The following is a 15,208-nucleotide window of genomic DNA, read 5'->3' as shown; positions in this document are numbered from 1 at the left end:
TTACTCCCAGCTGTGCTCTCCTTCTGTGTCTCGTTCCCTCGTTATCCCTTTGTGTATTTGAGCTCTGTGTTTCTCTTTGTCAGTGTTGTAGTCTCCCTTATGGCTGTGTTTCAGTTTAGTTTTCCACGCCATTCTGCAATAAAGCAGCTTTTTGAGTTTCATTTCGTTGTCGTGAGTTTTGCGTTTGGGTCTTTCTCCTGCCTGTACACAGCCGAAACATGACACTGATGGTGTATTTATGTCACACCTATTTTTCCATCACAGCTGCAGGGAGACAGAAAGCATTTTGAGGTTTATTAAAATGATCAGATGATGATTTGAAGCATGAATGACTCACTTTCAGGTCAACATTTCAGTTCCTTTAAATTTTATTGAATTTATTTTCCTGTTTATTGTGATATGAAATCATATTTATCAACAGAATCCAGCAGTGATGTCATCGAGGCTTGACATCCTGCTGGAAGTGACATCAGCAGTGAGGCTGTGACATCATCATGTCAGACGTGTCAGGACACGAAGGAGCAGTTATGGACCTCTGACACAAACAAACCCTCTCTTTGAGTTACATCCTTGGTCGTTGACATAATCTCCTCCTGTAAAGAATCAAAACAAAGAAATAAAATCAGAGGTCTGTGCTGTAAATGTTTTCTTCTTCTCTAATGTAAAAAGAACAAACACAGTTCTTATAAAGACCTAAGATCACATGACTTCAGTCAATATAAAAACCAAACACATTTCATCAACAGGCCCACTTTCAGTTTGTACCATTAAAGTTTATCTCCATACAATCTTCTCCTCCTCCAGAGTTGTCAGGTTGTCCATTACCCCAGTTTGTGAAGTCAAACTGGGAACCATCACTCCACTTCCACACAGTTTCCTGGAAGAATAAAGTTCAGTTTGTTCTGATGTACTTTGATGCATCTCTGCTGAGAGTGCAGACATGAGACCTCTTACACCACTCGAACACAACGAAGGTTCATTTTGTTTGTGCAGGTAAAAAATGAAAAGAAAAGTCAAGTCAACAGCAACATCTGTCTCCAGGAACAAAGTCCTGATTAATCAGTCTGTCACATGTTGACCTTTGAATCAAACTGATGAATATGAAGAGAAACATATGAAATATCAGAAACAGCTGCAGCTCATCCTCTTTATCTGTGAAACACTTACATTCTCTCTGTCGTTGCCTCCAACCCAAGCTCGTGTATACGACCCTGCTGCTGTGTAAATGAGCTTTCTGATGAAGGTGTGCTCAGCTGTGCTGTGGTATGAGGCCAGATTTCCACCGAGTGTCTGACAGGAACTCTGAGGAGGAAGATGAGGTGCACAGAAGATGAAAAGTGTGAGAATGCATTTAAAATCAGTCAAAGACAGAAAGTCTTTATGTCATCAGTGATGCAGCGACAGCTGCTGTTATTTCTGATGTACCTCAGCATCAGTCCAGGTGTTCAAGCTGCTTTTAAAGATGAAACAGCGACCTCCAAACAAAGTCCAACCAGCAGGGCAGGAAGGAGCTGCAGCATGATTGTAAAGGTAGAAGGTCGATAATCAGATTAATAATTCCTCAAAAGACAAAGAAAATACCTAGCCGTGTTCCACTACTGAGTCTATTTGAATTTAAGCTGATGAGGTTCATTTGACATTATTCCTTCTGCGATACCTGGTTACAGACTCAGCACTCTATGCCTTCATAGCCACCTTGGATGACTTCCACTACATCACTTTGAATGCTATACTTCCAACTTTCACACAGTATGTCGTCTGTTTTACCAGCTGAGAGAGAACTTGTTATGAGGCAACAGGCAGATACGTTGTGAGCCCCACAGGACACTGAGTGTATCAGTGATTACATAACCATCTGCTCAGACTCCATTATCTCAGCTCGGACTATACATTGTTATTCGGATAACAAGCCGTGGGTGAAAGAACATCACAGCTCTCCTCAACGATAAAAAGAGGGCCACAGAGAGGAGGTGGAAAGGGTTTCGTTTTTATTGAAGGGCACGATCAGAGAGGCTATGGACAGTTGCAGGAGAAAGCTGGAGTGGGAACTCCAGCAGAACAACATGAGAAAGCTCTGGAGTGGCATGAAGATATGTCTTTGTAGGTTCTCAGTCACCCAGGTCACGGTAGTCTAAGGAGCTTGAAAAGTCCTGAAAAGCGTCACTGGACTCACGCCATTCAAAAGCAGAGCTGAGGGCCAACAGGTTGAATTTGTTCTTCTACAGATTTGACACTGCAGCTAACGCTCACCCCCCGACTGACTTAACTGTAGTCAGCCTACAGTCCAAAGCCACACCACTCTCTCTCCCTCTTTCTCCTCATTGCACCTGAGCATACTGTGAAAGTCCTGACACTCCTGCTCCACCTGTAACTTTTACCTAGGACCAGGTTCAGAGACAAATGAACGACTCCACTAAAAAAGCCTGAAAGACCAGACAGGGCGAGTCCCGGTGTCCTCGAGGCCTGTGCACCAGTGCTGTGGAAGACGTCATCCCTCTTTCCTGTACCAAACACGCTCAGTCGTGTCTACGCCCACCTGGACCAACCGGTGAGCACTGGGAGGGTCGTGTTTTTTGACTATCCAGTGCATTCAACACCATCAGGCCGACCCTCCTGGGTGATAAACTGATAGTGATGCAGGTAGATGCCTCTGCGGTGTCCTGGATTGTTGATTACCTGACAGGAAGACCACAATATGTGCGTCTTCAACACTTTGTGTCTGACAATGTGATCAGGAACACAGAGGCAACACAAGGGACCATGCTCTCCCCTCTTCACTTTCTACGCCACAGACTTCAGCCACTGCACAGAGACCTCCATCTTCAGAAGGTTGCTGATGACTCTGCAGCGGTTGGATGCATCAGTGAGAGTGATGAGATGGAGTACCAGGCTGTGGTCGACTCCTCTGTCACATGGTGCGAGCAGAATCATCTGCAGCTCAGTGTGACAAAAGCCCTGATTGTGGACTTTAGGAGGACCAGGAAAGCTGCGACCTGTGTTTCAAACCAGGGGGTCAACGTGGACACGGTGAAGGACTATAAATACCTCAGAGTACACATTAAATAAACTAGACTGGGTACTCTACAGTAAGGCCAGAGATATCTGTATTTTCTGCGTCTTTTAGCGTGTTTTGGACAGTGCTCAGGATTTTCTATCAGTCTGTTGTGGCCAGTCCTGTCCTCTATGCTCTTGCATGCTGGGACAACAGGTTGAGGTTCACAGATGCTAACAGACTAAATAAACTGATCTGCAAGGCCAGTAATGTTGTGGGGATGGAGCCGGACTCCCTTAAGGTGGTGTCTGAGACGTGGATGTTGTCCAAGAGAAGGACGATGTTGGACGACACCTCCCACCCACTCCACGACATGCTGGCCAGTTAAAGAGCCAGCACGGAAGCCCACACGCAGAATAGGTGAGAACAATACCAGGAACTCAGGGAAACCGACTGGATGATGAGGATGATTAGAAACCGGTAAGAACACAGCTGAACTAACTAATGAGAAACTGGGAAGTAGAAATGAACAAAGTACACACAGACAAAAGGCTAACACAATAAAACAGGAAACCAACATGAAAACTAAACACTGACAGAAGACCAAACTGAAAACGCTGGGTCAGCGGCCCAGGAACCCTGACAGTGGCGCTGTAACATAGTAACTGGATGGCTCTGTTTTTTAATCAGCTTATAACAACACATTATAAATAAACTGTGACAACATTCCTCATAACACACCTGGTTATGAGGAATCCATAATCCAGTTATTTGAGCAGAACTTATTGAGATACGCCTGCACCAATCCATCGATGTGCGTCATTAAATGTAGAACATCCTGATGGTGTTACTTTACAGGGCGCACACAGCTGAAAACGTTAAACTGTGACTGTCACCAGTTAACATGGGCGTGTTTCTTAAATCAGCAGCAGGTGTTCAACAGCTGACGGAGTGAACATGTCACGTCCCCGTGTCTACCCAGCCGGCCCCGCAAGGCTACATGTGTATTGTTTCTCTCTCACTCTCTCCTCACCGCTCTGCCTGGGCGGAGCTCACTGTGGGCTCCCACCCTTGGCCCACACACCTGTTCGCAATTAAGCTGCCATTATCTTCCCACCATTTAAGGCCGGGACGCTGTGCTTCTGGTCGCTGGACGGTTGTGCGAGACACGTTAGTGATTCTCTCAGCTCCGTGAATTTGTGCTTGTTTTTCAGACTGTGAGTAATTTTCCTCTCCTGTGTGACAGTTGTGTGACTTCCAAAACCATGAAGTATGGTGAACAGCGTACACTGTACTCTATAGCACCCAGGAGTATTAGCTTATTATGTACACGTTGGTCAGTTGTCTTGTGGCAACTGACGAATTGAAACAAATGAGCGTGCTGTGCGTAACAATGCGACAAACATTACCTGTCCTCTTATTAACTGCACAAGTAGTGCTGGTCCAAGGAATCAAAGCACCCCAAAGATGTCTTACTTTTTTTGACAATATTTGCTGTTTGTGTGACACACTACTAAAAATAGAAAAACCATACAGTACTTGGTTGAGATGTAATATTCTAAAGACAAACGTATGCAGTGGGGCAAAAAAGTATTTAGTCAGCCACCGATTGTGCAAGTTCCCCCACTTAAAATGATGACAGAGGTCAGTAATTTGCACCAGAGGTACACTTCAACTGTGAGAGACAGAATGTGAAAAAAAAATCCATGAATCCACATGGTAGGATTTGTAAAGAATTTATTGGTAAATCAGGGTGGAAAATAAGTATTTGGTCACCTCAAACAAGGAAAATCTCTGGCTCTCACAGACCTGTAACGTCTTCTGTAAGAAGCTTTTCTGTCCCCCACTCGTTACCTGTATGAATGGCACCTGTTTGAACTCATCATCTGTATAAAACACACCTGTCCACAGCCTCAAACAGTCAGACTCCAAACTCCGCCATGGCCAAGACCAAAGAGCTTTCGAAGGACACCAGGAAAAGTATTGTAGACCTGCACCAGACTGGGAAGAGTGAATCTACAATAGGCAAGCAGCTTGGTGTGAAAAATCAACTGTGGGAGCAATCATCAGAAAATGGAAGACATACAAGACCACTGATAATCTCCCTCGATCTGGGGCTCCACGCAAGATCTCATCCCGTGGGGTCAAAATGATCATGAGAACGGTGAGCAAAGATCCCAGAACCACATGGGGGGACCTGGTGAATGACCTGCAGAGAGCTGGGACCAAAGTAACAAAGGTCACCATCAGTAACACACTACAACGGCAGGGAATCAAATCCCGCAGTGCCAGACGTGTTCCGCTGCTGAAGCCAGTGCATGTCCAGGCCCGTCTGAAGTTTGCCAGAGAGCACATGGATGATACAGCAGAGGATTGGGAGAATGTCATGTGGTCAGATGAAACCAAAGTAGAACTTTTTGGTATAAACTCAACTCGTCGTGTTTGGAGGAAGAAGAATACTGAGTTGCATCCCAAGAACACCATACCTACTGTGAAGCATGGGGGTGGAAACATCATGCTATGGGGCTGTTTTTCTGCCAAGGGGACAGGACGACTGATCCGTGTTAAGGACAGAATGAATGGGGCCATGTATCGTGAGATTTTGAGCCAAAACCTCCTTCCATCAGTGAGAACTTTGAAGATGAAACGAGGCTGGGTCTTCCAACATGACAATGATCCAAAACACACCGCCCGGGCAACAAAGGAGTGGCTCCGTAAGAAGCATTTGAAAGTCCTGGAGTGGCCTAGCCAGTCTCCAGACCTCAACCCCATAGAAAATCTGTGGCGGGAGTTGAAAGTCCGTGTTGCTCGGCGACAGCCCCAAAACATCACTGCTCTCGAGAAGATCTGCATGGAGGAATGGGCCAAAATACCAGCTACTGTGTGTGCAAACCTGGTAAAGACCTATAGTAAACGTTTGACCTCTGTTATTGCCAACAAAGGTTATGTTACAAAGTATTGAGTTGTATTTTTGTTATTGACCAAATACTTATTTTCCACCCTGATTTACGAATAAATTCTTTACAAATCCTACCATGTGGATTCATGGATTTTTTTTCACATTCTGTCTCTCACAGTTGAAGTGTACCTCTGGTGCAAATTACTGACCTCTGTCATCATTTTAGGTGGGGGAACTTGCACAATCGGTGGCTGACTAAATACTTTTTTGCCCCACTGTAGATACCCCCCCAAAAAAATGGTTTGTTCCAGCTCGCCTCTCCCCTGCTCTGCTCTAGCGCCCTTTCTGCCAGAGAGATGGTGGCTGAGACGCAGCAGAGCGGAGGTGTGAGCGCCTGGCTTAACCTTCAGTTACTCTTTATATAGTTAGATAGGAGTCAGACCATGTTTCAGTAAAGCATTACACCAGGTAACCTGCAGTGTTGAAAACGTGTTTTCCGACGATGTTTGCTACCCTACAATCAGAGCTGGGCTGGCCATCCGGTATGCCCGATGGGGATTTTTCGTTTTTATGGGCCGATGGGGGGTTTTTTCTTTTTTTTTTGTTGTTGTAACAGTATAAACAATGAAAGCTGGTGGATTGGCAGATTTGTAAAAATAACTCAGTTGTTTGGTGGTGGCTGTGGCAGAGCTTCCACCAGGTGGATGAGGGAAAGGTGAGGCAGGAGGAGCAGAGACCCGAGGAGGCCGCCGGTCCGAGTGTCAGGTGAACTGAACTTCAGGTAAGAAGTTATGACCTGCAGTGTATCTGGGTCAGATATAAACCAAGTTTAGGTGGAGTTTATTTTAGCTGTGCTGACTTTTTACAGTCAGTTACAATAACTCGTACTAGCTAGCATGACGGGGTTTCTATACAGCTGGGTGGGTGCTGTGATGTTACTGATAGTGAACTTTATTTTGTTCATAAGGTTAGTTAGTAGAGTTGCCAATCGTCTCGCATTCAGAGGAAATATTACATGTTTCGTATTGAGGTGAAAAGGAACAGTTTGTTCCGGACTTCAGCTCGAATGGAAAAAGACACAAAGCTGGAGTTATTCTGTTACACTGCACAGCTTCTCCTCTCATTCTCCCTCTCTCTCCTGTTGCTACTTCAGTCATGAAACTGATCAATGATCAGCTGATCGGCTTTTCTCTCTTGTTGGTTTATCACTTTGTGCCAGAAAGAGGATGTCGTGCTAAACAACAGCAGCACTTTTAAGCTTGATCAGCTGTTGTTAGAATGTATTTAATATTAATTTCTAGTATCAGCTGATGTTTGCTGGAGCCACAGCTGTAAAGCTGCTGGTCATGATGTCGGTTTGGATATGTGGTGAGAGGGAAACATGAAGATGAAACCAGGAGATGTCCTTACTGAATCATCAGAGCTGTGATGGAGAAACAGGTTTACCTTTTAGGTGACATGAATGAGTTGAAGTTATGAACTGTTTCTGAGAGACAAATAACACCAGGATCCTTTTTTAGGTAGCTGACAGCTGGTAACTGTGCAGGGGCGGGTCTAGCAAAGTGTTGCCAGGGGGCCTGTAGGGCATTAACAGGGAGAGGGGGGCACAAAGAAATACTTTCTTATTCTCATTTAAAATGTCTCGCTTTAATAAATAATTATCTGAATCTTACAACCAAAGTTTTTAGTATGACATAAAATGTATAGAAATCATACATATACCAACAAGACTGTACATCACTGTCACAACAGCGTTCATTTTCATTCAAAGGCTTTATGGCTTTAATACCTGGGGGGCCGGTCTCTAGTCAAAATGCCCGGGCTGATTTTTTTGTCCCAGTCCAGCCCTGCCTACAATCCGTCCTACGACATTTGACCGTCCTGCAGTGAAATGTATGCAGCCAATTTAACCCTCTGGCGATCCTTTAAAACCTAAAACTTAAAATTGTCCGTAGCCTGCTGTTGTTACCACTGTCCTGTTTGAAATGGAACGAGAGAAGCTGCTTATTTTGTTATATGTGCATGTGCCCAAGGTACTAACTAGCTAACTGACCGGATCAGTGTTTCAATGTTTATATCTTTTATTAGATGTTCGTGTGGTTTGGTTATTTGCCTTTTGGTTGAAAGTACACTGAGAGAGGACCTTTTGTTATTGATCTTAATAGTATTTTTTTCATATTAATGTAATTTATCATCTAATTGAATCTATTTGTGTATGATTGTCAGTCCAAAGAGGGAACGTGAGGAGAAAGTACAAGGTCAGGAAGAAGCAGGTAAGCAAACAGACAGGGAGCAGTGACAGGCAGAAACTGTGAAACTGACAAAGAGAAAAACCTGATTTTACTCACAGTCTGGAAGTTGTGTCCTCCCTGTATTAAAGCTGCTAAACAGAATCTGCTAAACAAACTGGGCTGAAACATTTTGAGCCTCTTTAACAACATTCCAACATAACATTATCATTGATCGGGGAGATTAAAATTAATGATATATTTGTATGTGGTTCAGCCACAGCTCTACTGAAACCTCAGCCAGTAACAGGTCGGCCAACCTTTGGACCGTCCAGTTGTCTGTATGACTGCCGCAGTACGTGCATCACATTTGCTCACTATCAGTGCCAAAGACTGTCCTGGTGGAGTGAGGAGCTGTAAAGAGAAGCAGATGCTCTGTTTCTAAAAGTGTTTTAAGCTTGTTTCAAAGATTCTGTACAGCAGCTTTAAATGTTTTCCAAAAGCACACACACACTTATCAGTGTTTCTCACACTTGTTACAGTGTGGACCACCTGAGAAAATGTCAAGCTGTCCCAAGGACCACTATGAAAGCATGAAACTCATAAATCTTACAACACAAAATTATTATTATTAAATTAGTAAAATTAGCATCTGCAGTAAAGATTTTTTCATACATTCTACCACAGGCAAAGCTGCCTCCATCTTTATAATTTTTTTTATTAATATTTGTACATTTGTACATTTCAAGGACTCTTCTATGTTTGGAGTGTTTTTTATGTATCTGTATTATATTAAACACACATTAAAAGTGAATCTCTGTCCAAAAAATGCACTCAGTTTACTTTTTACTCACTATGAGCATCATTCATTATTCTCCCAGTAATTAAGGTTAATATATGTATTTTTCTATTCCAATCCATTCTTCTTTTGCAGCATTTAAATAACCTTTATCAGATTTGATGGTTTTGTTACAGACTTTTTTTTTTTTTTTAAGTGTTTTGCTTTTCTTTCACAAATGTGGGATTAAATTGTTAAAATGTACAAAACAGTGATGTCATGTTTTGTGACGAGGACCCAGGCACAGAGAGACTTGATGAATTTAATCTTATGATTTAATAAAGAAATTTGCAGACTTGCACAGAGATGGTAAAATTATGATGACTGATAACAGAGACGAGGACAACAGATGAGGAGGACAGGGAGGAACAGGTTTAAATGCACCAAGGAGACAGTCAGAGGGAACTCGGGACAAGTGGAGACATTTAACTCATTCACTGCCATTGACGTCTATAGCCGTCAATTGCAGTGAATGAGTCAATGGGTTTAACTCATTCACTGCCAATGGCTGGCAGTGAATGAGTTAAGGATGCAGGGACTGACAGAGACGGGGAAGAAGTCTCATCGTGATGAGTCAAGTCTATCTTGCCTGGCTGGGCAGCTCTCTGGGTGCTCAGCACCCCCAAAGCTCTGATCCTAGAATCGCCCCTGGTTTTAAAGTAGGTTACAGGGTTTTCCTGCCTTTCTGGGGGGCTTATATTTCACTAAAAACGATGTAATATGCATGTCCACATAATTCATGATTATTATAATTATGATATTTAAAAAACACACACTGTATTTTAAAGAACATGAATTAAGAAGCAGATTATATTAGATTTATATATATATATATATTTTTTTTTTACAACTTTATTTATAGTTTTCCAACAAAACAGTCCAGAGTTTCTTACAAAAGTTGCGAACCCTACCCCCCACCCCCATCCAGGTGGCATCCCCACAACCAGGAAGCACAATACACACAACACAAAAAAAAAAAAAAAAAAAAAGGGGAGAAACACTCAAACCAATCTGTGACAGTCATTATAGCACCAACAGCCGGACCCCGGCACATGAGAGAAGAAACAAAGAAAAAAAAAGGGAATAAAGAAATCCCAACAGTCAAAGTACGGGCATTGAGGAGACTATGGACAGCAGTCCGAGAAGAGAGCAAGAGCATAAATTACCAACAAGTAAAGAACAATAAATCAGGCAAAAGACAGACTCTTGACATGAGTTATGAACCGTGACCAGGTTTTGTCATATTTACTCTCCAAGCCGCGCACGGTATACCTAATTTTTTCCAGAGCTAACCCCAACATCACCTCTCTAATCCAATGGACGTAGGAAGGAGGGTTCGACGCCTTCCAGCTCAGCAGTATCAGACGGCGGGCATGCAACGAGGCAAAGGCTATCGCGTTTTTGTGGAGGGGAGAGAGTCTCAGCTCTTCCCGAGGTACACCGAAGATAGCTATCAAAGAGTCAGGCCGCAGTGTTTCACCCGATATAGCTGACAGTGATTGAAAAATTGATGTCCAGAAACCATACAGGGAGGGACATGACCAAAACATGTGCCCCAAAGAAACAGGAGAGTAATCACATCTAGGACAATTCGGTGCAACATCAGGGTACAGTTTAGACAGTCTGTCATTAGAATAGTGGAGCCTGTGGACGACCTTAAATTGAATCAGGCCATGTCTAATACAGAGAGAAGACGTATGTATACGCTGTATGGCCTTCTTCCAGATGTCTTCTGACATGAGTTCTCCAACCTCCCCTTCCCACGCCGCCTTAGGTTTGTCCCATGTATGAGGGCAGCTTTCAAGAATCAATGCATAAATCTTCGATATTGCTCTTTTAGTGGGCTGACTCACATTAAGAACTAGATACAGTAGGTCCTTAGAGGGCAGAGACGGGTACCCTGGGAGAAATTTAGAGGCAAAACTCCGAGCCTGAAGGTATCTGAAGTAGTGAGACTTTGGTAAGTTATGGTCTTCACACAAATATTTAAATGAGACAAAGCCATCCTCAGTGAAGAGATCTTGAAAGAAAACCAGACCGTTTCTGTGCCAGACTGCAAATGAATGATCTATTTGAGATGGTGTAAAAAGATGGTTGAACATTATCGGAGAAAAGCTACAAGTATTTGTCAAGTTAAAATGTTTCCTGAATTGACCCCAGATCTTAATTGAATTTTGAACCACCAAATTGGAGTTCAGCCCAGATGCTTTGACATTCAGTGGGAGAGGGGCAGTTAAGATCGAAATCGGAGAGATTGGGAGTGTAGCTAGATTTATATTTTAAATATGACAAAATGCTGATTTTACAGCAGGAAAATTATTGTATCTCTACAGTTTAAAAATGTAATAAACTTTCTGCCTGCACAGAGTGGATAGTCAAACAAATGGAATCATCATAAATACATTATTTCATATTTATTACTTTTTTCCTCATTGCTTTATTATTGTAGCTCTAGTAATAATAATAAGGGAAGGACTCTGGATCAGCACCGTGATGCCCATAGTATATACAGTATACTGAAGAAGGTCTAAAATGTCACTGTGTGTGCGTGTGTGTGTTTTATGTGTATAGATTTTTTAAATTATCACTCATGATATCGCATTGTGCAGACATGGCTGGTGAGGACACGAGGACGAAACAGTGACAGAAAAGCTGTGTGAGGCTACTAGAGGCAGTGGATCCCTCAGCAGCTGGATTACAAAGAGCACAGGTAACATTAACACATGTACCAGATGTTGGAGACGTATTCCAGGAATGTTTTGCTTCTATAACGTTTTTCCGTCATCATTTTACGATAGATTAAGTGCGAGAGTTGTTGAGTGTGGATAATTAAATACTCATTTATTGCAATAGCAGTTTGTGCCTTGTTCTCAGATGGACAGCAAGTGGCGAGTGATAGATGAGATGAGGAGATGAAGGAGGAAGAGAAGCAGAGAGTGATTCACAGGCAGAGCCGAGTTTATTTCTCACAGTTTGTTGTTGGCTTATGGTTCCAAGCGCTGTCACCTATCTTTGCATTTTGTTATTATCTCATAACACTTGTTTAAATAGGTTCCCGTCTCTCCTGTGGACTGTTTACAGTCTGCAGTCTCAGATCAACACAGCCCCGCCCTCCAGCACCATCAGCAGCAGGAGCAGCAGAAACGCCTCAACAGCAACATTGTACCTATCAGGTAAAACATGGGCTACGTTTGCTTTGCCTTGTTGCCACCTCACAACAGTGACATAGTATGATGCGATGCCATATTAGATTCTTGATGAATGTGTGTTGTTGTTATTCAGCCTGGTGCCCCTTTTTAACTTTGAGCACCCGGCCCTTTAAACGTCTCTGCACGGCCCTGCCTTTCACTGGTGCTGTAAATAAACTCTGTGTTTAGAAACGTCAACCTGCTCTGCGCTTCGGTCCTTGCAATCGAACGTGACAGAACAGGTGTATGCAGGTGAACTCAAGACTCGGTCGGGCTGGTTGGTGGTGGCACGGGGAAAATATCAGCTCACATTTATGTTACACAAACACAGACGTTGGAGACGAGGAGAGAGGTTTTTGTCTTTTTTCCATGTAATTAAAATCATTTTATTGTCTGGAGATAATTATGATCCGTATAGTCTATGAATTTGCACGAGCTGCAGATAAAGACTTTTTTAATCTTATTCAACTTTCAGACCCACTGGCAAACATCTGGAACACAGAGAGTGGAGCATGTAAACAAATCTAACCAGTTAAAGTAAAAACCAGTAAACCTGAAACTCCCCATTAAACTGACAGCATCGTCGCCACTGCTGCTGTTATCAGTGTTTTGTTCAAACCCTGATGCCGCGTGAGCTTAATGTCGTCATACGTTTTATTCAAACGCTGCTCCCAGTGAGGTTTCTGCTGCGGGCCTGTTTTTAGTGGCAAATCTGGGAGAAACAGTTGCATTTCTATCGTGATGACAGAGCTGAGCGTTAAACGAAGCAATGAGGCACAAAACGTGTCAGGACTTTTTTATAATTGAGTTATTCACTCGATGAGTAATATTGTGGCGAGTACAAGCTCGTCCAGATGAACAGAATCAACTTTGTGATGTTTTCTTCGTCTTTGTTATTGTCATTTTCTGTTTTTCATCTAATCTTTTTCTTTCTGTCTCCACATTATAATGTTTTCTGTCCTGCTTGATTTTCTGTTCGACTTATGCAAAAGTACCTTTTGTTCGTTCAAATGACTTTGTAAACACTTTTTGAATTCTGTTTTTAAATGTCAGCTGATTTTAATTTTAAATGTCACTTTGACTGGTTTTATTTTTATTTTATCATTATTTTATAATATTTGTATTTATTTGATGATAAAATCACGAGGTGTTCACTCAGGATCTAAAACAAACTGACGAAATCTTCGTGACTGATGATTTTCTGATGATTCTTTTCAGCACAGAAAGGTTCATCTTTTAAAAATGATGAAGAATTTTCATTTTCATTCACTTCAAAAACAAGTCTGAATGTACCGACCCTAAAAGATTATCTTTAGAAGTTTATTATTTGAGTTACTTACCCTGACAAGTGTAAAACACCTCCAGGTACTTATAAATGTTTACACACGGGTCGTCTGAGATATTTGCATCAACAGTACAGTTGTTTGTCCCATTGCACCTGTGAATGCAGGTCAAAGGTGAATCAGCAAAAATTCACTGCATCATCTGAGAGAAGATGGAGAGCTGAAGAAACAGAGTCAGCATCTGTACCTGGTAGTTACATAGTTCGTGCTTCCTGGCCAGGAGCAGTTAACATTGTAGAGATTTTCGATAGTATATTTGCCAGGGCACGTGGTCGTGTCACGGCGACCAAAATTCGCCCAGGAGACGACTATAACCTGTCCTTCATCTGAGGAAGAGTTCATAGAGTCAAACTGTAACCATGGTGATATTTTTAACTGCATTAAATGTAGAAAGACATAGAAGCTGTGTTCTCACCACACTGAAGGTTTGACTGAGATCCTCCACATGTTACACTTTGGCCTGAAACAGACACAGATCCCATAGAAACTGTAATCATTCATGTACAGATTGGGTTCATCAGTCATTTCTAATCACAGGTTTAACAGAGTCGTTACGTGGGAAGCAGTCGTAGGTGGTCTCCAGGTATTTGCAGACTCCAGGATCATAAGTAATGTTTGACTTTATGTCACACTCGGTTTTTCCATCACAGCTGCAGGGAGACAGAAACAGCTGGTTTTCAGCTCAAAGATATGAAACAAGTTACTTTCAGGTAATCATTTACTTCCTGTTAGTTTGAGTAAAGCTGTTCAACAGGTTTTAGTTTGTTTCTTCTTTTGAATCAAAGGCTCACTTCTACCATCCCACAGTGCTCACCTGTTCCTCACGTTGTTCACAGCGTCACCGTGAGAGCAGATTACTTCACCTCCACATCTGTACTCAGCTGACCTCACAATGATCATTCCACCCACTGTTATACAGACACAGTATGAGAGAAAAGGAACAACTCAACACAACATGCAATAATCCAGGTTTCAGGCTTCAGTTTCAGACTCAGATGCTGCAGATCCATAAATAATGAGGATTGTACCTCTGTACACCACCACAGTGGATATTACATTAACTCTGATCAAGGAGGAAACTTTAAGTCAGTGTTTTTGTTTCTAATCTACATCAAATGTTTCTGAACTTTTATACACAGTCCAACATCCTCAGAGCTTTTTTAAAGAATAAATGCACTGTTGGTTTGTTGATCAGGAAAATACAATTTAAACTGAAAATAAGCAGCTGTGCATAAAAAGGCTGTAAACTATAAACAGTTCATCCAATACTTGTTAAGTTTGTTGAATTTAGCCTGAGAGTCTGAATTTGATCTGCAGTGAATTCTTGGACACTATTTTCCATCTTACCACAGCTCAGGCGATGAACACTGAGGCCGTTAGAGGTGACCACTCTCCCTGTGGATATGGGGGTCACAGGAGGAGGAACGGAAACTTGAGCTCTGATAAAGCCTGAAATAAAAATAAATGTATAATAATGTAATAATGTAAATGTATAATGTAAAATAAATGCTAGGTTTAAGCCCGGGTCATCTTTTCAGAAGCCCGGGGTCTTTTGGAGTGTAATTTGTTTCATAGTTAGAGGCCTGACTGACAACTGTATAAAACAAAAACCACACACAATATTCGAAGCACATAGCGCACAGTCGTAAATTCCCCCTAATTTTGGTATCAATCAATCAATCAATCAATCAATCAATCAATCAATCAATCAATCAATCAA

The 15,208-nt window shown here is 42.2% G+C and overlaps 1 protein-coding gene across 1 annotated transcript; it reads right to left on the bottom strand.

The window, feature by feature from the left end:
- Window positions 1-350: 350 nt before the first annotated feature.
- LOC309697864 (galactose-specific lectin nattectin-like) lies at window positions 351-14,936 on the bottom strand. Its single transcript, XM_082520078.1, has 7 exons — window positions 14,836-14,936; window positions 14,303-14,396; window positions 14,044-14,138; window positions 1,426-1,511; window positions 1,168-1,302; window positions 766-877; window positions 351-593 (listed from the first exon to the last, which is right to left on the bottom strand). The coding sequence occupies exons 2-7, from the start codon at window positions 14,386-14,388 to the stop codon at window positions 526-528; spliced, it is 582 nt and encodes a 193-aa protein (XP_082376204.1). The 5' UTR covers window positions 14,389-14,396; window positions 14,836-14,936; the 3' UTR covers window positions 351-525.
- Between the last annotated feature and the right edge of the window lie 272 nt (window positions 14,937-15,208).

The sequence above is a fragment of the Aulonocara stuartgranti genome (genome assembly GCF_965226115.1).
Source record: "Aulonocara stuartgranti genome assembly, chromosome: 20".
Lineage (NCBI taxonomy): Eukaryota > Metazoa > Chordata > Actinopteri > Cichliformes > Cichlidae > Aulonocara > Aulonocara stuartgranti.
The sequence above is the reverse complement of the archived record's forward strand: the minus strand, read 5'-3'. Positions and strand labels throughout refer to the sequence as shown.